We start from the raw sequence: 24,614 nt of genomic DNA, 5'->3' as shown, positions 1-24,614 counted from the left end.
CTACACATGCAGTCTGTTTTAATTCCACCTGCCTGGGGGTTCCGGCATTTCGGACTCTCACTCTGACCTTCCCTGTCCTAAGAAGCCTGTCCCTCCCTCTCTGGCCCGTGTCCATGACCACAGCGCACTCTGCTCATTTTTATGCTCCAATTAAAGTCCCGGACTTTGAAAGGACAGTGGGACCGTCTAGAAATGGCCAAGTAAGGAGCCACCATAGGTTCCAGAGGAGGCCAAGCCCCACCTGGGCCCGCATAGAGGCCTGATCGAGTCTGGGCCAGGACACCCGCCATCACAGCCTCCCTGAGGTCTGGGGCCCAGTCTTCTCCATGGCCCCGCACTGGGCACTCCGATGGGCCAGGCAGCGGCAGGAGGGGTAGGAGGGGAGATCCCACGATGACGTGCCCCAGGTTCTAGCTCATAACTCTTCTGGAAGACCAGGAAGCCTCACCTTTGAAGGCCACCTCCCAGCGACCTTCTAGAGAGCGGTTCCGGCCAGTGATGATGTATTGGTAGCCGACCCACAACCTGCAGGGGCAGAATCGGAGGAGACCTCAGGTCGACAGCAGGAAGCAGCCACTGGCCTCTGAGTGTGCGCGGCTTACCAGTTACACTGACCTCTGAAACACTGAGCCTCTAAGGCATTAACATTTTAAAGTTTTGATAATTTTAATAAAATGAATTAAAATTCTAAACAATAAATTCACAGGTCAGAGACAGCTTTTATCACAGGTAAGTCCTGCCAAAGACTGTCCTTATCAGCTGCTCCTATAAAGCTTGTGCTTTCTAAGCAAAATCAAGCAAATTCCTGGGGGACACAGAGCCCTGTGAACGCACTAAAACCACAGCTCAGTGTGCTCTGAAGGGGTGCGTGGTAAGGCCGGGAATTACATTTCAATGAGAGATCCCCACCATGAGCACACACCCCCGGAGCTGGCCCTCTGGCTGGGAGCCCGCTCGCCCAGGCCAGGGCACTGAGAGGCCGCGCTGGCCCATTTCCTCACTTCCTCTTTGACACTCCAGAGCCCTGGGGCAGAGCCAGGCTCCAGAGCCAGACTGCCCACACTGGAAGCTGGCACACCACAGCTGGTACACGTTCTGGTCACCCACCCCGGGCCCCTGTGGTTTCTGGGGGTGCTGAACGAGCGGGCCTATGGAAGGCACTGAATACACGGCCTGGCGGAGCCTCTTTTCCTGGGGATCCTCTGCCTACCTGCAAAGCCCGCGAGCCAGGCCAACAAAGCCCCACAAGGAGCAGCCCCTCCTGACACAGGCCCAGCCCCTGGTAGCTGCAATGGGACCCAGAGGGACCAACGAGGAGCACTGGGCACGTGACATAGGGTGCAGCCCATCCCGGGCCCTCCAAGAGCCCCCTACCCCATCGTGACATCCACTCTCAACCCCCATCTCCATCTGCTTCCAGGGGGCAGGGTTGCTAGCTCTGCCTCCGGCGGGACTGCCGTGGGTGGCCAGTGGCCCTGCGCTGGTGGCCACTGTGCCTGGCAGGCCCTGGGCCCTGCCCCAGACTCACTTGTGCTGGTCCTGCCACGCGAAGCTCCGCTCGGGCTGGTCCCATTCCTGGGCCAGGACGAAGCGCAGCTCCTGGTCGGTGGAGAAGGTGGCGAGGGACCCATTCACACGTTGGCAGGTCTGCGCTGCATCCCAATAGTTCTCTCCGCTCAGGTAGACGCGGTAGCAGCTGGCCGTGCCCTCGTAGTGGTGCCACCCCGTCGGGCACTTCCCTAGGAAACATGAAGGACGGAGGGGGTGTCCCCAAGTCAGGATCCTCGCTGCAGAGGTGACTCTGCATCAAGCAGCTCAGAAAGCACCAGAAAGGGAAACAGGCTTGGGAGGGGAGCTCTGCCTGTAAGGCCACGAACCTCCCGCTTCTGAGAGGCCTTAGCGGACAGAAAAGACCAGACGCTAAGTTCACTCAGCAAAGCGGATTCGCCCCACTTAAGGCCAGCTGAGTGCGGGGCTGGGGGTGAGCATCCCAGGATCGTTGTCCCACCCAAGCAGGTCTCCTCAGGACCGGGGTCTCCGCAGTGGTTCTTCTGCTTTTAGATTTTCCTTAATCTCATTATGCTTCTTTAAGACCTTAATGTCACAGTGTTTATTAAATATGCAGTTATTAAAACTTTTTAAGAACAGAGGCAGAGCTGCTTCTCCGTCTACCAAAGGGTGAGTACAGCCCAGACGTGGGAAAATGAGCAGCCTGGTTCTAGAGCCTGGTTCAGGTCGGCTTCCCCACTTGGGGCTGGGGGGCCTCACTTATCAAAGGAGGCCCTGGGATCTGGTTAGGGGTCACACTCTGGTACAGCCAAGGGCCACGAGACAGCCCAGGGCCACGTGCGGTGGTGAGCCCTGGATCACAACAGGGCAGGTCTGCAACTTACTGCTGAAGCGGACAGGCTGAGCCACGTTCATGGCGTGGAAGTGGGTAGTAGGGTCGCCGCCTCGAGCCCGCCCCTGCCTCGGGTCCACAGCCTCTTTCCCATGGTAAGGACGCGACTCCCCGGTCACTTCTGAAAGCAGGAAAAGAGTGGCTGTAAACCCTGCTCCTCCGGGGGGAGGCACCAAAGAGAACCGTGGTGCAGCCAGATGGCTGGGGGCAGGAGGGCCGGGACGGCAGCCCAGGCCCCACTTATTCAGGTTTTCTTTCGACAGCTCTTTAAAAAAACATGCCATTCACGTCAAATGGGTCTCATGCACTCCTTACTGAGATTATGCCTGGGCAGTCTTCATTTTTTATTACGACTATGAGAAGAGGTCTCTCAGCTGCATTTTCTAACAGGCTCCTATGGGCATGGCACAGGGTCAGCGGTCCAGCAGCAGCTCTGGCCCCAGCGGGGTTCTCGGCAGAGCCCAGGCTGCTCCCCCCACTGCCCGGGAGCCTCCCCTGTGCAGCCCTTACTGCCTGCTGGTCCCTCTTACAGCTCAAGGCTAAGGCCTCTGTGTGTCCGCCTGCCCCTCCCGCCCTCCATCACCACAGCCTCCCCACTCTGCTTGCAGAGGGGCACCTGAGTGCATGGTGGAGGACACCAGGTACAAGGTCAGGACAGGTGACAAACCTGGTCTGCAGGACTGCAGACACCCGCAAGCAGCTCAGTCTGCCTGCAGCTGGTTGCAGGGCTCAGCAACCTCAGGGCGGGGCAAGAGTGACACGTGGGGGCGTGTTATGGGTGTTGTGGGCGTGTCCATGGGCGTGCCCATTGGGGCGTGTCCGTGGGGCGTGGCAGGGGCGGCCTCCGCAAACCCTCCCTGACTCTGCGGCCCCTACCTGCCCACCTGACCAACACTTCCGCAGTGTCTGGTTCCGCTAATGTCATGGATTCTCACATTATTTCTGTTTACTAAATCATCTTTATTTTTGTCTCATTATAGAACAACAAATAAGCAACATAAAATACTGGGGAAATACAAAAGTTTGACAAGACAAAGCAGACTGCTGCTACGCCAGGGTCTGCAGCTAGTCCCATCTCTTCTATACAAACCCTTAAAACTACTGGGATCACCTCAAGCACACTGTTTTATGGTTTGCTTTGTACGCTCACAGCTATAATCAGCTTCCCATGTTCTTGAGCAAGTGAAGAGCACTTTCACAGTGCGAATGCATTTCTTCACCACAGTCCCCACGGTTCTGCCTGAGCCGCTGCACGGGGGTCCTCCTGAGACCTCAGTAGAGATCCTCCATACCTCCACTGCTCCCCGACCCCAGGCCTGTGACAGGATCAGGGCCACCAGCTCCCACTCACTCTAAGACATAAATGTGCTACCAGCATCTGAGCGGAGACTGACACCTAAAGGGGATGCATCTTCAAGGCCCGTGGCTCGAGCTGCCCTCTTCTGCTGGGGAGAGGTGGGGAGCGGGTGACCTTGGCTCCCTGGCACTGGGTGGCCCCCATGTGATCACCCGGCCCTGCTCCCAGAGGAGACTGGCTGCTACAAAGCCCCTATCTCTGGTCCCCAGGGACAGCACGCAGAGGAGCAGGAAGACCCACGGGGGGGAGCTGGGGGATGTGGGCCAGGATAATGAGGGACGTGGGCCAGGATAAGGAGGGAGGGGACGGAGGGCTTCCCGGCAGAGGGACAGCTTGGGAGAGGCTGAGGCGGGCAGGCCTGGGGCAAGCTTGCGCACAAGCTTGGGTGTGTCACTCGGCCTGAATCTCACATCTCCCTTCTGTCTGCTCAAACGAGCAAGACCTGTGGGTCTGCTCTGCGTCGTGGCCTCTTCCCAGACGGAGCACAGCACTGGGGACAGGACAGGCCCACCACTCCCAGAGAGATGGGAATCTGGGGCAGAGGGGAGAGCAAGGAAGAGCAGCTCTGCTGGCCCCGAGCACCTGGAGGCCAGGACGCTGCCTGCAGTGAGGCCATCTGCAGCCACGGGGAACACTGCGGGGATGCGACCAGGCAGCTGGTGGTGGTGGAGGAAGCAACTTGGTGCTAAGCCAGCTTCTCTAAGGTTCAGGTGGCAACTCTGAGCCCTCCTCTGCCCACCATTTCTCTTCCCACCCCAAGCCCACATCCACAACCTCATCACCATCATCCAGGCCTGTTACGTCTCATGGAAACCCACCAGCAGACATGGGCCTTCACAGCAAGAAGATACCAGACCAGGGCCCTTGGAGCATCCAGGGGGCAGAAGCAAAAGATGAGGGGGGCTGTGGGGAGGCAGAACTCACTGTGCCAGCAGCCTGACAGCCCACTGAGGACCATGACAGGGAAGAGTTCCCCGAGCCCTGCAGACAGCTGGACCACAGCCCAGACACCCCAGAGCTGCTCCTACCTCCTACTTCAGGGCGTCAGGCACTGTCCTGGGCTCGTGGCAGCAAGTGACAGGCCCCGAGTGAGAGGTTGAGCCCCCCTCCACCCCCTACAGCTGGCCTTGGCCCTGTTCTATGTGGGACACACCATCAGGAGCATTTCTGTCCTCCCGTTTCACACCCACATGGACGACACACACGGGACATGTAGAGTAACTGCAAACGTAAGGTTGGTCCCTCCTGCTGCTCCTGGGTCCATGGACAACTGACACAAGTTCACAGATGGGTGTTTTACCTTCTGCTACTGCGGACTGAAGCCCCCAACCCCAGACACGCTCTGGCTGTGGCTGCAGCAGGCTGGCCAGTGGGGCTCCTCACCCCCAGTTAAGTCTTAGACACGCACATCACAGGGTGAGACAGAAAACCCCTCTCCCCTCCCCTCCCCCAGCCCCCTGCTCCTAATCCCGTTTCCCACAGAAAATTCTTCCGATCGTTTTAAAATTATTTTATTCTTTCTTCGTCTTCTGGTAGTTTTTTTTAAGTTACTATTTCTTCTGACAGTCACATCTATATTCCCAAATAATACATTTACCCAGCTATTTCGAGTGTTATCAGTTTTAAATGTCACCCACTGACTGAGAGTCAGGCAGGTGCACAGAGCTCTCACACACTCTTACCTTCCCAACGGAGTGGAATCAATTTCAGAATTCAAGTCAGTAAAATAACATAATAATATAAGTATTCAGCACTTGGGAGCCACACAGCATACTAAGGTTATTTTGATTCTCTAAACAATTCTTTTTTCTAGTTAATGTTTGCATTGATTTTAAAATTTACTTAGTTTTGCACATCAACCACTATTTTTTTGAGCAGCTACAGCAGATAATCAAGGCTAACAGTGAACATTTTAAACACTCAAAACACTGCATCAGAGTCTTCCAGCTCGACTTTGTTTCCTGAAGCGCCAGGCCACCTTCTTTCTTGCTTAACTCTGTACTTTTACAAGATCACATCTTTCTAAGGAAGGCTAGGGCAACTGTTATGAGTCTGCTCACATCCGAAAATTTCTTTATTTTATCCTCATGTATGATTGGTTTCTCTGGGTATAAAAATCCCAGATTAAAAGCATTTTTGAAGTTTCTGGTTAAAGATATCAGATTGAATAAACATACTGGTTCACCTCTAGTCTCTCCTGAAACCCAGTGACACAGAAATGGGATTTTAAAAAGGCATAGTCACAAGGACAAAAAGAACAGCAAAAAGAATGAAAAACGAAAACCTGGGAACCAGAAGGACAAGTGATGATGAAGGTGGAGGAGCGACCACACCCCGTGAACGCCTGCTTCTGCCGCCGCCCTGGCGCCCCACCCGGGCTAGCATTTGTCAGTCTCCAAACTGTCTTCTGTTAGAAGCAATCACTCAGAGTGGGCCGCAAAGGTAAACCGTAGGCCAGACTAGGAAAGTGAAGTAGAAGACGTGAAAGCCTCAGACGCTGACCCTCAGACCCAGCAGCCCGACTTGTGAGAGCAGGAATTTGCACTGACGGCAGATGCCTTTCCAAAAGAGCCCCCAACCCCACGTGCGCACAAGGCACACTTACTGGGACACTGTCTTTAACAGCAAACCAATGAGAGCGACCTAGAGGTCCACATGCAGGAGACGGAGACGGGTTGCACAAAGTACAGCCCGCTCCTCAGGCGGAGGGTACCACAGCAGTTAAGGAACGACTTTATGAATTAATGCAGAGAGATTTGAAGGATACTTTGAATTAAAAAGAAAAGAATCACAGCGCAAAGATCATACACAGGAAGACACTTCTTTATGTTAAGGGGCAAAGAAAAAGAAAGAGAAGGAAGTAAAATACACATACATTTGCTTATTTTTATAATAACCCCCCCCCCAACTCAGTAAAGATAAGCCAGACACCAATCCAGTCAGCAGCCTACCGGACGTGAAGGGGACAGAACTTCTAAGTGTGTGCTTTTGTATGGTTTATACTTCTGAATCTTGCTAATGTTTTACATATTCTAAAAATAAATCAGATACACAATCTCGTGGATTCACTAAAACCCATGAAATTGTATCCTTTAAAGGGGTAACTTTTATGGTATATGATTTACATCTCAAATTAAAAGTAAATTAAATCAATAAGATGACAAGGCCAAGTCAAGTGAAATGCAAACACTCAGATATTAATGAATCACACAAGAAAAGCAAGACTGAGCCCAGGGACTTCTTTTTTTTTAAATATAGAGAATAAAAACTTATTGTTTAGAAAGCCTTTTATCACTTTAAAATTGTAATGTACTGTCTAAAATTAATTCTCTTAGGATTAAATACTGACCTCCCACATTTAGGGTTAGAGCTCATGTGAGATCATCCTTGTGAACAAGTCACACGAGAAAAGTGGGACTGAACCCAGGGACTTCTGGCTGGAGAGCTGCCTGCATCCTCAGCAGGACACAATCAAGCACTGTCAGGACTGCAGAGAAATCCCAGATTCAGCTGGCAGGTCTATTCCTGGTGGGGGGACAGGAGCAGCATCTCTCGGACTCTCGCCTGTGTGTTCTGGAATCGGCCCAGCGCGTACAGATCTGAAGGGCCCCGGGAGCCAGGGTTCTTACTTGGGAGAGGGTACAAACACAAGCTGTGAGAAGGAGAGGGGGAAATCTAGCGCATGTCAGAGTCGGAGGAATCAGCAAATAGGAACTTATGACTAAAAAGAGGGTTTCCCACTCTGTGCTCTGATCGAGCCCGGAAGCTAAGACTCAGCCCTGGGCTCCTCAGAGAAGCGGCTGAGCCCACGTCTGGGGCCAAACAAGCACAAGTGAGCCCGGAGCAGCCGGCAGCGCCAGGAGCTGGAGAGCGCTTCCCGACACAGGACCGTTCACGACGTGCGGGGCACTCGGCAGAATCACACGCGCACCGTCCAAACCAGTGCTGTCCTACGGGACTCAGAGAGGAGCCATCAGCGTCAGCTAAAACAGCAGGAACACCCAGGGCACCCTCCACGAACTAGGTACTCACCACTCACTCACAGCTCACTCTTCATTACAAAAGGGGGGACAATTACCACAGAGAAATCTGGCGGACACTTAACAAACGATCAAACACAGGACAAGTGGGCTCACGTGCCCCGTGACTTGACACTTTGTGACCTGCTTAAAAAGTCTCATCTGAATCTAATCATGAGGAAACAAGTAAACTGAAGGACATTCTATAAAACAATCGGTGTGGACTCTTCAAATCTGTCGACGTCATGTGAGATCAGTAATTTTTCAAAAGGCTGGGGATACCTCTTGATTAAAGGACAAAGCAAGCTGGTGAGAAAATACGACAGGTGACCTCTGAGTAAATCCTGGACTTACAGTCACTATGGCCTGCATATAAGATAAGAGCACTGTAGCAAGGGTCTCGCACGTGAAAACTGTACTGGGGTCACACAGTGGACTGTTATTCTCAGAAGGTGGGTGAACACTGGGGTAAACGTTGTATCTGTAACACGCTTTCAAGGTACAGGAGAACACGGACGGTGGTGTGTGCAGGGGAGGGCCCGCGAGCCCTCACGGCACTGTTCTCACGCCTTTCCTGTAGGTGGACGCTTCCCGTGTCAATAGTCAGGGAAGAGGCAGCCGGGCAGCCTGGCCCTCCTCCACCCAGAACACAGTGACTTACTGATTAGAGAGCCAAACAGGTGGTCTCTGGGAGGGGACTCCAGTCCAGCTGCAAGTCAGGGCTCTTCACTGAAGGAGCAGGTGGCACACTCCCAGCCCCTCTTCCTCCAGGTGGAAAAATCTGGCCAGCCCGAGAGAAAGGTCCCAAAGGGAAGGACACCTTGCTGACAGTTGAGCGGCTCACCCTCAGGGAAGCCCAGGCAGACGAGGACCACCGACTTCTGCAGAGAGCCTTCGGACGCCAGACAGGGACCAAAACCACAGAGGAAACCCAGAGATGACAGCGAGAAGACACCGTGCGTCCACGTCCTCATGGCCAGGCTGCGCTGCAGACGTGAGACAAGGCGGGGGCCACGGAGCCACCCGCGGACAGCACCAACCCCATCGCCGGGAAGAAGCTCCTGGAGAGCGAAAGTGGGAGAGATGTGGTTCAAGCAGACACTTCCTAAAAGTAAGATGAAAAGACAAAGAGGTGGAAAGCTGGAGAGTTGGAAAGAATGGAGGGTCTGTCCAAGAGCCCAATTCCCTGTAACAGGAGTTCTGGAGACAGAAGAGACAGACGGGAGCAAGAGGGACGCCCGGAGGTTCCTTCCCCTGGACCCAAAGGCCTGTGCTTCTGAGGTGAAGAGATGTACCGGGTGGCGGCACAACTACCAGAACAGCCGGAATCTCCAGGAAGAAACAGGTTACAGGCAAAGAACCAGGACATTCTGAGAACGAGGACAATGGAGTAAATCTTCAAAAGCGTAGGAGAAAATGATTTCTAGCTTAGAAGTCTGAATCCAGCCAATCTGCCCTGCGTGGGGGTGTTAGACACTGCAAACCAGGAATCACAAACCTGTCTCCCATCGTCCTTTTCTGCAAAACTTCCGCTTCAATGAAGGAACAACCCGAACCAGGAAGCCATAAAACAGAGGCTCTAACATAAACAAGAGGGATGTGGGAGAAAGTGACTGACTACCCCCACTGGTGGGGAAGGGAGGCGAGAGGCCGGGGCGGCGGGGGCTCCGGCAGAACACGTGGGAGACTGCAGCTGAGGAGGCATGGCCAAAGGGGGCCTGCTAAGGGCATTTTCTAAAAACAGTAAATCTACGGCCACTCTGGAAGGCAATTTCTTAAAAAATTAAACACACATTTACTATATGACCCTGAAATCCCACCCCTACCCATTCGCCCAAGAGAAATGCAAGCGTGGACCCCCATAAAAACGCGTCTGCTAATGTTCCCAGCTGCTTCCTTCATACCCGCCCCTAAGTGGGAGCAACCAAAGGCCCATTAAATCAACACATCAACAAAATGTGGTGTCATCCACACAATGGAATGTCTGGGGAAGAAACAGAACAACTACAGTTGACCCTTGAACAGCGCAGAGGTTGGGGCACCGGCCCTCCACACAATTGCGAGTCCGAGGATAAGTCCCAGTCGGCCCTCCCCACCCAGGGTTCCTCCATATCCGCAGAGTTGAGGAACCGTGGATCGAAAACACAGCCGTACGTAAAGACACCCATGCAGAAGGGGACCCACACAGTTCATGCCCACGCTGCTCAAGGGTCAACTGTCCTGAGATGCGCTAGACATGGACAACCCCCAAACATAATGCTACGTGAAAGAGGTTAGCTTCAAAGGTGGCAAACTGTATGACTCATTTTACATGAAACATCTAGAACAGTCTATGGGAGACAGAAAATAGATCAGTGGTTGCCTGGGCCTTGGGGAGGGAACAGAGTTAACTGCAAATGGATATGGGGGTCGTTTTGGGGGATGGAAATGTTCCAAAATTGACGAGTGATGGTTGTAGAACTCTGTACTGCAACCAAGTTACCAAAAATCACTGAAATGCACACTTTTAAAACCAGTGAATTTTATGATACATAAATTATATCTCAATAAAGCTGCTAAAACATTGAAAGACTAACACAGGATATATAACAGGTTAAAAAAAAAGCACATATCCTGTTGATCCTTTGAACAACATGGTTTGAACTGTGCAGGTCCATAAATAGGCAGATTTTTTCCCAATATTCTGTTTACGACCCACAGTATAATTCAAATGCCAAACTGGCGGATACAGAGGGCCCACTAAGGGACTCAAGCACCTGCGGATTCTGGTACTCGAGCAGGTCCTGGACCAACCCCTGTGGATTCCAAGGGATGACCGTACAACATAAACATTTAACCATTCTTAAGTACACCGCTCAGAGACCCTGCTTTCAATTCTCTGGGGACACATGCAGAAGTGGAGTTGCTGGGTCATGTGGTCAGTCAGTCTACTTTTGGTTTGTTGATGAAGTGCTATACTGTTTTCCACGGAATCTGTACCATTTTACATTCCCACCAACCATCCACAAGGGTTCCAATTTCTTTCACATACTCACTAACGCTTTTTCTTTTCTTTTCTTTTTTTAAATACCAGCCATCTTAATGAGTATAAGGAGGTTATCTCACTGTGGTCAATTCCATGTCCCTGATGATTAGTGATGGTGAGCATGTTTTCATGTGCTTCTTGGCCATTTGTATACCTCCTTTGGAGAAACTCAAGTCCTTTACCCATTTTTAAATCAGATTGCTTGTTTTCTTGTTGTTGAGCTATACATATTCTTTATATATTCTGAGTATTAACCCCTTATCAGATATGATTTGCAAATATTTTATCTCATTCGATTTTTCACTCTGCTGAATGCTTCCTTTAATGCACAGAACTTCTTAACTTTGATGTAACTCAATGTGTCTATTTTTCTTTTGCTGCCTGTGTTTTGGGTGTCATATGTAAGAGATCATTGCCAAATCCGATGTCATGAAGCTCTTCTCCCATGTTTTCTTCTAGGAGTTTTACAGTTTTAGCTCTTACATTCAGGTCTTTGATCCACTTTGAATTGATTTTTATGTATCATTAAGGCTCAACTTTATTCTTTTGCATGTGGATGTCCAGACCCACTTGTTGAAAAGACTGCGCTTCTCCTCACTGGTCTTGGAAGCTTTGAGGAAAATAATTTGACCATATACGTCAGAGTTTATTTCTGGGCTCTCTATTCTACCAGACTGGTCTTTATGTCTGCATGCCAGTCCCACACTGTTCTGATTACTGTAGCTTTACTGTACGTTTTGCAATCAGGAAGCATGAGATTTCTCACTTTGTTCTTCCTTTTCAAGGATGTTTTGGCTATTTGATGTCCTTTGAGATTTCATATGAACCCTAGGATGAAGTCTTCTATTTTGGCAAGAAACATTGTTGGCGTTTTGACTGAGAATTGCACTCAGTCTGCAGGCTGCTTGGGCATCTGCCTAAGTCCTCCAGCCATAAGCACATGTATCTCTCCACTTACCTGTGTCTTCTTTAATCTCTTTTGAATGCTGTTGCAAATGGGATTACTTCCTTAATTTTCTTTTCAGGTTGTTTGTTCATGTAGAGAAACACAAGTAATTTCTGTGTGCTGATTTTGTGTCCTGCAACGTCATCACATTCTTTTTAACAGTTCTGTTTTGGTGGGATGTTTAGGTTTTCATGTATAAAATCCAGCTACTTGTAAACAGGGATAATTTTGCTTCTTTCTTTCTAATTTGGATGCCTTCTTTTCTTGTCTAAATGCTCTGGCTAGAACCTCCAACACAATGCTGAATAAAACTAGTGAAATTCTTGTCTTGTTCCTGATCTTAGAGAACAAGCTTTCAGTCTTTTACCAGCATTTATGATGTTAACTGTGGGTTTTTCACACATGCCTTTATTAGGTTTAGGTAGTTTTCTTCTATTTCTAACTTGTTGAGTGTTTTTACTATGAAAGAATGTTAAATTTTGCCAAATGCTTTTCCTGCATCAATATGTGTTTTTCCCCCTCTACATTCTGCTAATGTGGTATATTCCATTGATTTTTAGTTTGTTGAACTATCCTTGTATTCCAAGAATAAATCCATTTGGTCATGGTGTATAAGCCTCTTAATGCACTGTTAAATTCTGTTTGCTGGTACTTTCTTCTGGATTTTTGTATCATCTTCATGGGATATGAGCCTGCAGTTTTCTCTTGGCAGGTTGTGTGTTTCTAGGAGTCTGTTTGTTTCATTTAGGTTTTCTAATTTGTTGGCATATAACTCTTCATTGTACTCTTAATCCTTTTTGTTTCTGTAAAATGGGTAGTAATGCCCCAACTTCTTAGTTCTTTGAGTCTTCTGTCTAGTCAATATAGCTAATGGTTTGTCAGGTTTGCTGATCCGTGTTTGCAGCTGTGCATTTCTTTCTTAGCGCTGTTTCTGCCGCAGTCCACAAGGACTGGTATGTGGTATTTTCATTTTCATTGTCTCAAAGTAGTTTCCAGTTTCCCATGTGGTTTCGTCTTCACTCATGACTGTTTAAGAGCGTGCTCCTGAATTTCCAAGTGTTTGTGGATTTTCCTGTTTCCCTTCTGCTGCTGCTGTCTAGTCTCATCCCACTGTGACTTGCATGATTTCAATCTTTCACATGTGTGCAGACTTGCTCTGTGGCCTAACATGGCCTATCCTCGAGAATGTGCTATGTGCCCTTGAGAAAAAAAGATGCGCATCCTGCTGCTTGTCCCTGGGTGATCCTGTAAGTCCCCAAGGCTCTGTTCACCCTTCTTTGTTCTTTTTGTCCCAGAGACTCAATAATTTCAAATGTTTATTTTTTAAGTTCACTTAGTCTTTCTTCTGCCCATTGGTACCCAATGCTGAACCGTCTAGTGAATTTTTCAATTTGGTCCAGTTTTTTGTCCATATTTTCTTTCACCTCTCTGAGCATATTTAAGACAGTAGTTTTAAATCCTTTGTTTAGTATGTCTGAGGTCTACTTTCTTCCTTTAAATGGGCTGTATTTTCCTCTTCCTCTGTAAGCTTGTAATTTTCCTGTTGTTGAATATTAGGCATTTGAAAAGTACCTCTCCCATCCTCACAGACTGGCTCTGCCCTGGGGAAGACCTTCACTAATTAGCAGGTTTTGTTCTAAGCCTTGGGACCAGCTCACGGTGAACGCTTAGGGTCTTCTCAGGTCTTTTCTGCACGTGTATCCTTGTCTGGGCCGTGTATGAACTTTTTATTCCTAAGCACACATGGCTGCTTTAAAATGTTTTCATCTCCCAGAGCGTGTCACCTGCTTCTAGGGTCTTGGACATGCTGTACCCTCCCCCCACAGTCCTCTGCCTCAGGTGCCAGCAGGACTGCACCCCCGCCCTAGTCCTGGGCTGTTTTCATGAGCACTGCTCGCCACTTTCTGTAGCTTTTTGCAGCCTGAGATCCAAACTATGTCATTTTTCCCTATCTAAGCTCCAAGTCAGAGGAAAGAGAGATCAGCCTCTAGTTGTTTTTAATGTATCCAAGGAGATGAGGGCCAGGAGTCCCTGAGACTGCCACTCAGCTGTCATCAGAATACACTGTAAAGCCTTCTTCCCCTCCCTGACTTAATAAGCTAAGTGCCACCATACGGCAAGGGACTGCTCAGTGTCACGTCCTGTTCCAGCACCTCACACACATCGGCCCCCTGACAACTGGCCCCGTCTCACAGACGAGGACTGTGAAGCTCAGGAAGCACCCTGCACGCAGGACCACCACCGGGAAGAAGTGGACGCGGGGAACCCGCCCTGGCAGCTTGGCTCCCGCACCCGACACTGCTTCACGCAGGGCGGTCAGTCACCTCAGCCACTCCGCTCTGGCCTGCTGCTCTAGGATGCTTTGTCGGAGTCCAGTGGGCACCCCAGGGACGTTTCCTCCCAGAGTCTGGGGAGCGCTGGCTGCCCTTCGTGTTTCAGAGGAAGGCGGTCCCCCTGGCAGAGGCGCTGGCAGGGTTCAGGTGAGCCCCAAGGTGGGCACCCTCCATCGCCCTGACAGTTCTTTGACCTTGTCCATGAAGTGCCAATTTCTCCAGGAAAGACTCCTTCAGCCCTGCCTGGGGAACCAGACCAGACTGCTGGCATCTACGGAGCAGGCAGAAAATATGCCTGAGGGCCCCTCCCATCCCCACAGAGAACTTCTCTTAATTTCTCTATTTTCAACTTCCACGGCTCCCCTCTGCTGGGCCTGGTGCCTCCTATTTTGCAGACTGCAAGTCTAAGCACTGTTTAACAGAAATATAGTGCAATCACATTTCAGAAGACACGAAATTAATTTTAATCATTGTATTTAACTCAGTACATCCAAAACACTGTAACGCTGTTGTGTAATGAATGTTAAAAAGCATTAGTGAGGTGCTGCACTCGCTGGTACGAAGCCCTGGTGTTCAGAGCCCATCGTAGGGCATAATGGCCACATCCCAGGTGTTCACCAGCCACACACGACTCATGGCACCCCAGCAGACGACATGGGTCAAGGAAGTGAACGTCACATCACTGTGGGAGAGAATGTCACCTGGCTACGCCAAGTCGGGAGGGAGACCCCCACTAAGCCCATTTCACCCCCAGGCCAGGTGCCCACCAGCCCAGGCATTTAGGGCCTCCCAGGCAAAGCCCCTTGTGTTCCAGCATCTTGCCCTCAAGCAGGCCCAAGGCTGCACCTTCCCTGCTGCGCTAACTCAGCCTTCACTCTCCTATTGGCTTTTCTTAAAAACAAACAAACAAGGTCGTCTGATACCTGAAATATTCCAAAGAACACATGCAGCCCCTATGTAAGACAGAAAGCCTCGTGATCTACTCTGCTGAGACCCCCAGCCCCTTTTACCTCCCTCATCTGCCGTGGGGCTGCACCCCTCAGTCGCTTCTCCCACGCTGACCTGTCTCCCCAAGGGGAAGAACGGAAGCCCAGGTGCCGTGCGTTCACGTTCTACCTGCTGCTTCCTTGTGGGCCACACGTGGATGTCTCTGACAAGGAGACTGGGCTCAGCTGTGCGCGCCTCTACTGTGCTGTGTGTACCTTCTGGTAACCTGCCTCTGTCACCCACATTCTGCTCTAAGAGTTGTCCATGTCACTACAAGAGCCCATCATTCACTGGCTCCCTGGGGCAAGTACCCCGGCGTGTGAACACAAGTCTGAGCTGTTTCTGAGATGTGTGTGAGTGTGAGCAGCGCTGCAAGAATTCCTCTGGAGCTTCCCCCAGATGGACACGCTGGACCACAGAATAGAAGAATGCTCAGCTTGGCAGGTCAGTGCCTGTTTCCCCAAGTGGGTGTGTCAATCTGTGCCTCCCACCAGCAGCGCACAAGACTCCCCGGCCACCCACACAGGTTCCTCAGACGTCTTCGCTTTTACCAATCTGAGCCCCCGTGGAGCTAGAGCCCATGGCAGTCTCTGCACACTAATGCGGCAGAATATCTTTCTGTATGTTTAACCCCCACTCTTGTTCACTTTTCTGGGACACGCCTGATTACCTCCTGTCCGTCTGCAGGAGTTCTTCATGCATGCAGGACTAGAACCCGGCACAGGCTGCACGTGTTGCAAGTACTGTCCCCACTCCGTGGCTTGTCTGTTTACATTCTTTATTCCTGCTTTTTGATAAACATGCGCCGAGGAGTCCGCCCTCTGCCCTGCGACGTGTCCCCTTCGCCACATCTCAAGTTTCTGCGTCTGTTTCACCAGCTCTCCTGTCTCACTGGCCAAGCGTGAAGCAAGCCGCTCACTTGTCCTTAAAGTGCCCTGACGGGATCAGAACTCTGTTCTCCCACGTTCTAGAACTGACTCAACACATTTCCCTAAGAACCCTTGACAGATGCGCCGAATCCACGGTCAGCACAAGAACAGGCAGCTCTCCCATCTCGAGTCTTCCCCACTAAGAACACCCTGTCTCTCTTTATTCAAGTCTTCTTTAATGTCTCTTAATGAAGCTGTAAGTTTTTCTCCAGTAAAAATTTTATGCATCTTTTATAATTCCCATTTGTATCAGAGATGATTCACTCAGGAGAACAGGGACCATGCCAGGTTTTTCAAACACAGAGGGGTTTGAAACAGGGAATTAATGCTTTCAAACAGCTGACAAGGCTGGAGGGGGCACCAGAGAAGAGTGGGTCACCTCTGACTGTCCACGTCACCTCTGCAGTTACAGCAGTCAGGAAGCCAGTCCTGTTGTGCGCAGGCGAGGTCAGTGCAGGAAATGCTGCCCTGTGACGCCGGCCGGCAGGGGACACGGCAGCTACCGTGAATGCTCACCCTGGTCCAAGCCCATGTGCCCACGCCGCGGCCAGAGGAACGGGACTCCACCTCCCTCCCACCTTCCAAATGTCACGGGAAGGCACTTCATGGGCTGAAAGATACCAGAGGCCTGCAGGCAGGGAGTCCGGGCACCATGGCTGCAGCTTCCAGGCCTGAATGCAGGGACATCCTCAACCCCCAGACTGTACCGAGCCCACTGCCTGGCCTCCATTTCCAAAAACACTGCTGACGTCACACACCTGCCGCTACATCTTTCCCCATCTTCTTGGTCCCTGTGGTCGTATCACTCTCATACTCTTTTACTGTAATTCTGGCAGGCTCTTAGCAGGGCGATGAAATAATCTCATGGGGTCACTCCAGGAGTCCTGCAGTCCAAGTTCAAAAGCAGCCTGACTGAAGAATAAACAAAGGAGACCTAATGAAACTTACAAGCTTCTGCACAGCAAAGGAAACCGTAAGTAAAACAAAAAGACAACCTACAGAATGGGAGAAAATTTTTGCAAATGAAACCAACAAAGGCTTGATCTCCAGAATATATAAGTAGCTTATACCACTTAATAAGAAAAAAACAAACAACCCAATCCAAAAATGGGCAGAAGACCTAAACAAGCAATTCTCCAAGGAAGACATACAAATGATCAATAGGCACACGAAAAAATGTTCAATATCACTAACTATCAGAGAAATGCAAATCAAAACTACAATGAGGCATCACCTCACACCAGTCAGAAGGGCCAACATTCAAAAATCCACAAATGACAAATGCTGGAGCGGCTGTGGGGAAAAGGGAACCCTCCTACACTGCCGTGGGAATGCAGTTTGGTGCAGCCACTGTGGAAAACAGTGTGGAGATTCCTCAAAAGACTAGGAATAGACTTACCATATGACCCAGGAATCCCGCTCCTGGGCATATATCCAGAAGGAGCCCTACTTCAAAATGACACCTGCACCCCAATGTTCATAGCAGCACTATTTACAATAGCCAAGACATGGAAACAGCCTAAATGTCCACCAACAGATGACTGGATAAAGAAGATGTGGTATATTTATACAATGGAATACTATTCAGCCATAAAAACTGACAACATAACACCATTTGCAGCAACATGGATGCTCCTGGAGAATGTCATTCTAAGTGAAGTAAGCCAAAAAGAGAAAGAAAAATACCATGAGATCGCTTATATGTGGAATCTAAAAACAAAAACAAAGCATAAATACAAAACAGAAACAGACTCACAGACATAGAATACAAACTTGTGGTTGCCAAGGGGGCAGGGGGTGGGAAGGGACAGACTGATTTCAAAATGTAGAATAGATGAACAAGATTATACTGTATAGCACAGGGAAATATATACAAGATCTTATGGTAGCTCACAGAGGAAAAAAATGTGACAATGAATACATATATGTTCATGTATAACTGAAAAATTGTGCTCTACACTGGAATTTGATACAACATTGTAAAATGATTATAAATCAATAAAAAATGTTTAAAAAAAAAAGCAGCCTGACTGAGCATGGCCTTTCCATGGGTTTACATAAGCTCCCCACACTAGGAAGGTCACAGCTGACCCCTTGTCTGCACCCATCCTGTCCACAAAGATCTTCCCCCTCCTTATTTTTGGTTGGGCAGGGGAATTAATGAGGACTTGGCCTAGAGCCATGACTTTTTAACATTTTCCTTTAAAATAAACTAGAAACGAAATACGACATAGTTTCAAGAGTTATTAATTCAGAGAAGACAGAAAACAAGTGCTCATTATTCCTTGAAGACTTTGATAACAAATTTCTCAGAAACCCAACTTTAAAAACAGTTGGAAATCAATGTACTTATCCTACTGGGATCCTGCAGGGCAGCACACAAGGGGCTGGCGCAGAGCCGGGGTCATGGGAGCAGGAGGGAGCGGGGGGTCCCCACGCTTCCTCGCTAGGCAAGCTCCTGTATAACCAACTGCTGGTGGTTGGACCTGGTAAGCTGGGGATCACAGTGCCAGGAGGGCCACCTGGTGCCCAGCTGCATGACCCAGAAAGGCCCTCAGTCCAGCCCGGCCCCAGCAAGTCCACTGGTGCTCCAGACGGCGGGACTGGTCTCAGCTCCCGAACAGGACAGTCCTCACACACGACCTGAAGGCTCAGCCAGCGGGCACTCTGAGGAGAGCCTCTGAGAGCTGGCCAAGCCACATAGTTCTCTGTTCAGAATGTCCTCAGGGAGGCTGGATGTGAGGTCTCTCCCCGTGGGTCAGCCCAGGGGATGCTCCCAGTCCCGACCACTACCCTCACCAGGCTGACCGAGCACCCTAGGCGCTGGGAAGTCACACCATCTGCACATCTGGGCATGGGGCTATCCCCGGGGGCTCCCAGCTCAGCCACCGCCATTCAACTGTTGTTGGCAAGGCAGACACTTCAACCAGAGACATGCATGGTACATAGCAGGTACAAGCCCAAGGACGTGCAGGAGGGGCACCTTCCACCTTCCCAGGCAGACACATTGTGACTAGACCCTGTCTATTGCTTATTCTGACCCCTCCAGGGACCATCCCAAGTTCAAATGTCTCTCTGCACCTGACGCCCGACCTGGTCCCCTGGTGGGAGCTGATCCACACCCAGCCATCTACCGCACGTGGAAAAGGACCCTGTCCAAGGCTGGGTCCCCCTGAGGAAGAGGACGGTCTCCCACACCAGAGCCAAGTCTGGAAGGCGCCCAAGCACGGCCAGGTAACGGAGCATCACCAGCTGCTAGAGATGCTGCATCCTGCCACCTGCGCGTGCACGCTGCACTGACCACCAGGGTACACGTCTCCCCATCACGGGACCATGCCGCAGCAATGGGGAGGCAGGCTCTGCGCCCCACCTCCCCCACACTCACCTGGACAGTCGGCTTCGTCACTCTCATCCTCACAAGTCGCCCAGCCGTCACACTGCCAGGGCAGGGGGATGCACTGGATGGCACCGCTGCGACAGGCGAACTGGCCCGGGTTGCACCGCAGCTCTGTGGAACCAAAGTGCAAGAGGCCGCTGAGGACATGGCGGCCAGGTCTGCACGCCCGGTCCCAGAGTGGCGCCCCCCCCCACCTCTCAAGGAGCCCTGGGTCCACACGGACACACACCCCATTACTGTTTCTGACATTACATTTTATAACTTTTTGGTTTGTGTACTTCCTAACTACTTACTGCAGACATAGATGACTTCATAATTTTTCTCTTTTAACCTTTTTATTGACTTTACATGTGATCAATTAACTATCCTTACCGTAGATTTGCCTTTACCTTTACAAAAAATTTTTCCTTTTGTAATCTGCATATTTCTAACCGTGGTCTTTTCTCTTCCACTTCGAGAAATCTCTTTAACATTTCCTACAAAGCTGGTTTCGTGGTGCTGAACTCACTTTTTGCTTGTCTGTAAAATTCTGATCTCTCCATCAATCTGAATGAAAGCCTTGCTGGTCTGCAGAACTGGAGGGTAGCTGTCTTGCATCTAATGTAACATCTATTAGCAGTTTCACACAACACTCACATCTTATTCTGATGACAGTCACAGTGTAGTCAGCCAGTGCATCTCAAGAAAAACAACAGCTTGTAGCAAAAGCAGATTCTTGAATGTTCATTTTGCATGTGCTGGGCGATGCACCAAGTGGCTCGCATACAGTATCACATTCAAATCCTTCAGACAAATTCCATTAGCTCCTTCAAACAACACAGCCCTACGCCCCTGGGGGCCAGGCACTGTGCTGGATGCAAGTGAGAAGAAGGAAAGTGCGACCATGAAAGGAAAACCGATAAACTCGCTTCTTTAAAGTTAACAACTTTGTCATTCAGAGCTCAGTAAAGATACCCAGTTAAATGGAACAGAATACCAAGCCCAGAAATAAACCCGTATCAATGTGGCCAAGTGACTTTCAGAGAAAGATGCAAAGATGATTCAATGCGGAAAGGATAATCTCTCAGCAAGTGGTAATGGAACAACTAGAAATCCACATATCAAAAAGCAAACCTCAACTCACAACTCGCATCAGATGTAAATACTAACCCAAAACAGATCAAAGACTTAAAATGTAAAACTCAACACTATAAAACTTCTAGGAGAAAACATAAGAAAATCGTGGTGAACCTGGGTTAGGCCAAGAGTGCTTACATTTGTCACCGAAAAGAAAAAAACATCATAAACTGGACTTCACCAGAAGGGAGGCGGTTGCTGGTGGGACCTCAAGGCAGAGGAGGCACAGACCGCCAAGCGCATAGGGGCACTGCAGGGGGATGGAACCGTGTCCTGCATCTTGAGTGAGGTGTTGGTTAGTTTATCAAAGCTCAAAGAACGATATACACAAGTGAATTTTGGTGTAAATTAAAAAATAAACAGGTACTTTTAAAAGTACAGTTAAGCAAATGAATGGGTGAGCCACTGAGAAAACACCTGCAAGCAACACGCATAAGGACTTCTGTGTCGCTGGAGCACAAAGCACTTCTACAGCCCAGCAGTACGTACAAGTAACGAAAAGGCCAACAGCCTCATGAAAATGGACAAAAGGTTTGAATAAATACTTTTTGAAAGAAGATACATGAATGGTTAACAAGGACATGAAAAAGTTAACAACATCACTCACAGGGAAACATAACTGAAAAGAACCACCTGAGGTGACACCACAACGAAGTCACTAGATAAACTTAACAAGTCCGACAATGCAAATGTCGACGAGACTGTGGAGCAACTAGAGCTCTTACTGATGGGAACGCAAAATAGCAGAACCACTCAGAAAAAAATACCTGGCAGTTTCTTATAAGAAACTTCATAAAGTTAAATCCTGTTTTACTCGACAGAATACTAGAAGTCTTAGCTAGTGCAATTAGGCAAGAAAAAGAAATAAAAGGCATCCAAATTGGGAAGGAAGAAGTTATATAATCTCTGTTCACAGATGACATGATTTTACAGGTCAAGTTGAAAGATTCCACACAAACCCCCCCCAAAACCCAAAATCTGTTAGAACTAATAAACAAACTCAGCAAAGTTGCAGGACACAAAAGTCAACACACAAAAATTAGTTGCGCTTCCAAACAGTAACAATGAACAATCTGAAATTAAGAAAACAACGCTGTTTACAATAACATTAAAAAAAAGTAAAACACTCAGGAATAAACTTAACCAAAGAGGTGAAAGGCTAGTACACTAGTTAACAAACTACAAAAGATTCCTGAAATTAAAGAAGACACAAATAAACGGAAAGGCACCCCATATTCATGGACTGAAGACGTCAAAACTACCCAGTCTACAGATTCAATGCAATCCGTATCAAAATGCCAACAATATCCTCTTTTGCCAAAATAGAAAAATCCATCCCAAAATTAATGTGGGAACTCAAAGGACCCTGAATAGTCAAAATGATTTTCAGGAAGAAAAACAAAGCTGGAGGCCTCAACTTCCTGATTTCAAAACATATTAAGTTATAAAGCTCCAGTAAACAAAACAGTGACTGGAGTAAACACAGACATACAGGCCAACAGAACAGAACAGAGAGCCCTGAAATAAGTCCTTGCACATATGGTCAAATGATCTTTGACAGAGTGCCAAGGCCACACAATGGCAAAGGACAGTCTCTCCAACAAATAGTGCTGGGAGCACTGGACATCTATGTGCAAAAGAATGCAGCTGGACCTAACCTTATCCCATATACAAAAATTAACTCAAAATGATTAAATACTTAAATGCAAGACCTGAAACTATACCACTCCTTCATGACATTGGATGTAGCGATGGTTTCTTGGACATGACACCAAAAGCGCAGGCAACGAAGGCAAAAGTAGACAGAAGGGACCACATCAAACTTCAATAACAAAGTAAAAATGCAACCACAGAATGAGAGAAAATATCTGAAAATCATGTACGTGATCAGGGTTAGTAACCAGAATATACAGAGAACTCCTGAAATTCAACAATCTCAAAGCAAACAACCCAATTACAAAATGGGCAAGGGACTTGAAAAAACATCTCTCAGGGTAGGGGGGAGGTTACACAGGACCGGGCCAGCATACAGGCCAAACGTGAGCCGCCACCTGAAGGGCACTGAGGAAGACGCAGAGGTAGCGGGGCAGAAGCGGGGCGTCAGCACCGCGGACTGGAGGCCATGGTCATGGTCACAGAGGGAAGACAAGAAAAGCCAGGAGAAGAAGGCCCGGAGGGCATTGCAGGCCGGTGAGGTCACCGGGGAGGCCACTAAAGCACTGCTCAGCCAGGTCCACAGAGCCGTGACAGAGTCTGTGTCCCTCTCGGTGGCGGCGGGGGGGGAGGGGGGACCAGATGGCGCACCTCCCCTCAGCTCCCCACAGCTCTTCCATTGCAATGAAATCGTGCAACAGGGAGCAGAGCGCGTGGACCCATAAGCAGACTTCAGTTTCTGGTCCTGCATCTACTTAAAAGCCAGGTGACACCACCAGGCAAGGTCATCATCCTCTTAAGGCCTTGGCATCCTAATCTCTGAAACAGACCCACCTGCTCCACTGGCTCCCCACCTCAAACAGGGCCGTCACGCACGGCCTAAGCACGAGCACACCCAAACCCCGGGCCGGGGGTGGGCCGCCTTCACACGGCCTTTCATGCCACCGGCCCCGACGATCGGAGCACAGAAACATGCTGTGGGGAGGACAGAGAACACAAACGGTGCTGGATGGTGGGCCTGGGTGTGTGCTCAACAAACCTGAGCCCAAGTGATCCTGGACATCTAACTCTCCATTTATTTTCCTGAGGAAGAATCTGAAATAAAGAGTGATTTGCCAAAACTGCAGTCAAGGACAAAACCAGGACAACGAGGTCTCAGGACTCTTAGAGAAAAAAATAAGTCATTAAAAATACTCAATTATTATCCGCAAATCACTTTTTAAATACATTTTCAATTCTGGAATAATTTTAGGTTTACAGCAAAGCTCCTGAACGTCCCTCACCTCGTGTCCTCATTCCGTCCAACACCAGGACATGCTGTCACAGCTGGGAGCCACCACCACACCTCCAAGAACTGAATCCTACAACTTGTCCCCGAAACCCCCCTCCCCACTCCAGCATCCTCCCCGGGACACCACACTGCAGCTGGTGTCACAGAGTCGTTTCTGATACACTCTGTCAAAAGCTTTAAGGTGACAAAATAAAAAACAGTAACTAATAGCCTCAAGTAATGCAAAAATCTAAAGAACGTAATTGTTACAAATTTTACTTGGCCTTTCTTCTCAATGATGCCAAGCAATCATTCACTCAACATTCATAATTCTCCTCAGCCCACAGAAGCAACACTGGCAAACAGCAGCACATACTACGAGAGCCAGTACATCAAAGTGGTAAATATCTACTAAAACAGTATTTTAATTTACCCAGGAAAATACTACAACCTATTGGAAGATGAGATGTTTCCCTAGCAAATAGTGTGATGAAACAGAAGCTTGGTATAATCATGAGATTACAGTAAATGCCTTTCTCAGTATTATTTATCTAATAAAAGTGGTTTCAAATCAAGACAGTTTTGAACATAACAGTAACAGACACACAGATGACAATCCAAATAGTTTTTGACCCAGTACTTTGACTATAAACCATCAGTCTAAAGACAAAAAGAGCTGCAAAAATCACAAAAGCCCTAACTAGGGCGGCCTGCTGTTGGCAGTGGTCGTGGGTACAGCACTTCTGAAACTATTCTGTGTGCTCTGTAGGTTTAAGCAAATAGTGAATACACTAATGTTGCTGGATGCCAGAGTTCTACTGTAGAAAAAGGGAGACATAAATGTGAAATGGGGAAAGCAAGCAAGACCCTGTGATGCTGGGTCAGAACTAAAAGACACAGTATGAACTCAGACAAAAAGAGAAAAAGACACTCACCCCTACGCCCACACACGGGATGGACACACGCCCCAGCTGGACTGCAAGGTCCTCGTGGCGATGAACACAGCACCAACATCTTGGTTTCTCCAAGATTACCATCCCCTGCTGAAAGGAACCAGTGCTCCGTGGAAAAATACAGGGCGAATGGAAGACACAAGGTGAGCCTGGTGATGAGGAATGTTCAACGTGAACGTGACGAGTTGGAAGGACACACAAGCCAGCCTGAAGGGCTCCCAATGCCCA

General features: G+C 49.1%; 1 protein-coding gene across 6 annotated transcripts in view; it reads right to left on the bottom strand.

The window, feature by feature from the left end:
* Window positions 1-24,614, bottom strand: part of DGCR2 (DiGeorge syndrome critical region gene 2) — a 41,596-nt gene that overhangs the window by 9,231 nt on the left and 7,751 nt on the right. Inside the window, exons 2-6 of one of the 6 annotated variants that reach the window (XM_032471858.1) lie at window positions 24,369-24,535; window positions 19,383-19,505; window positions 2,394-2,522; window positions 1,529-1,748; window positions 449-525 (exon numbers count right to left, since the gene is read on the bottom strand). In XM_032471858.1, the coding sequence (XP_032327749.1) occupies window positions 449-525; window positions 1,529-1,748; window positions 2,394-2,522; window positions 19,383-19,505; window positions 24,369-24,447 (628 nt within the window). In that variant the 5' untranslated portion in view covers window positions 24,448-24,535. The remainder of the gene's footprint in view (window positions 1-448; window positions 526-1,528; window positions 1,749-2,393; window positions 2,523-19,382; window positions 19,506-24,368; window positions 24,536-24,614) is intronic. The other 5 variants (XM_032471856.1, XM_032471857.1, XM_032471859.1 and 2 more) reach the window with 5 other exon arrangements.

The sequence above is a fragment of the Camelus ferus genome, chromosome 32, assembly GCF_009834535.1.
Source record: "Camelus ferus isolate YT-003-E chromosome 32, BCGSAC_Cfer_1.0, whole genome shotgun sequence".
Classification (NCBI taxonomy): Eukaryota; Metazoa; Chordata; class Mammalia; order Artiodactyla; family Camelidae; genus Camelus; species Camelus ferus.
This window is presented reverse-complemented; position numbering and strand designations above follow the sequence as displayed.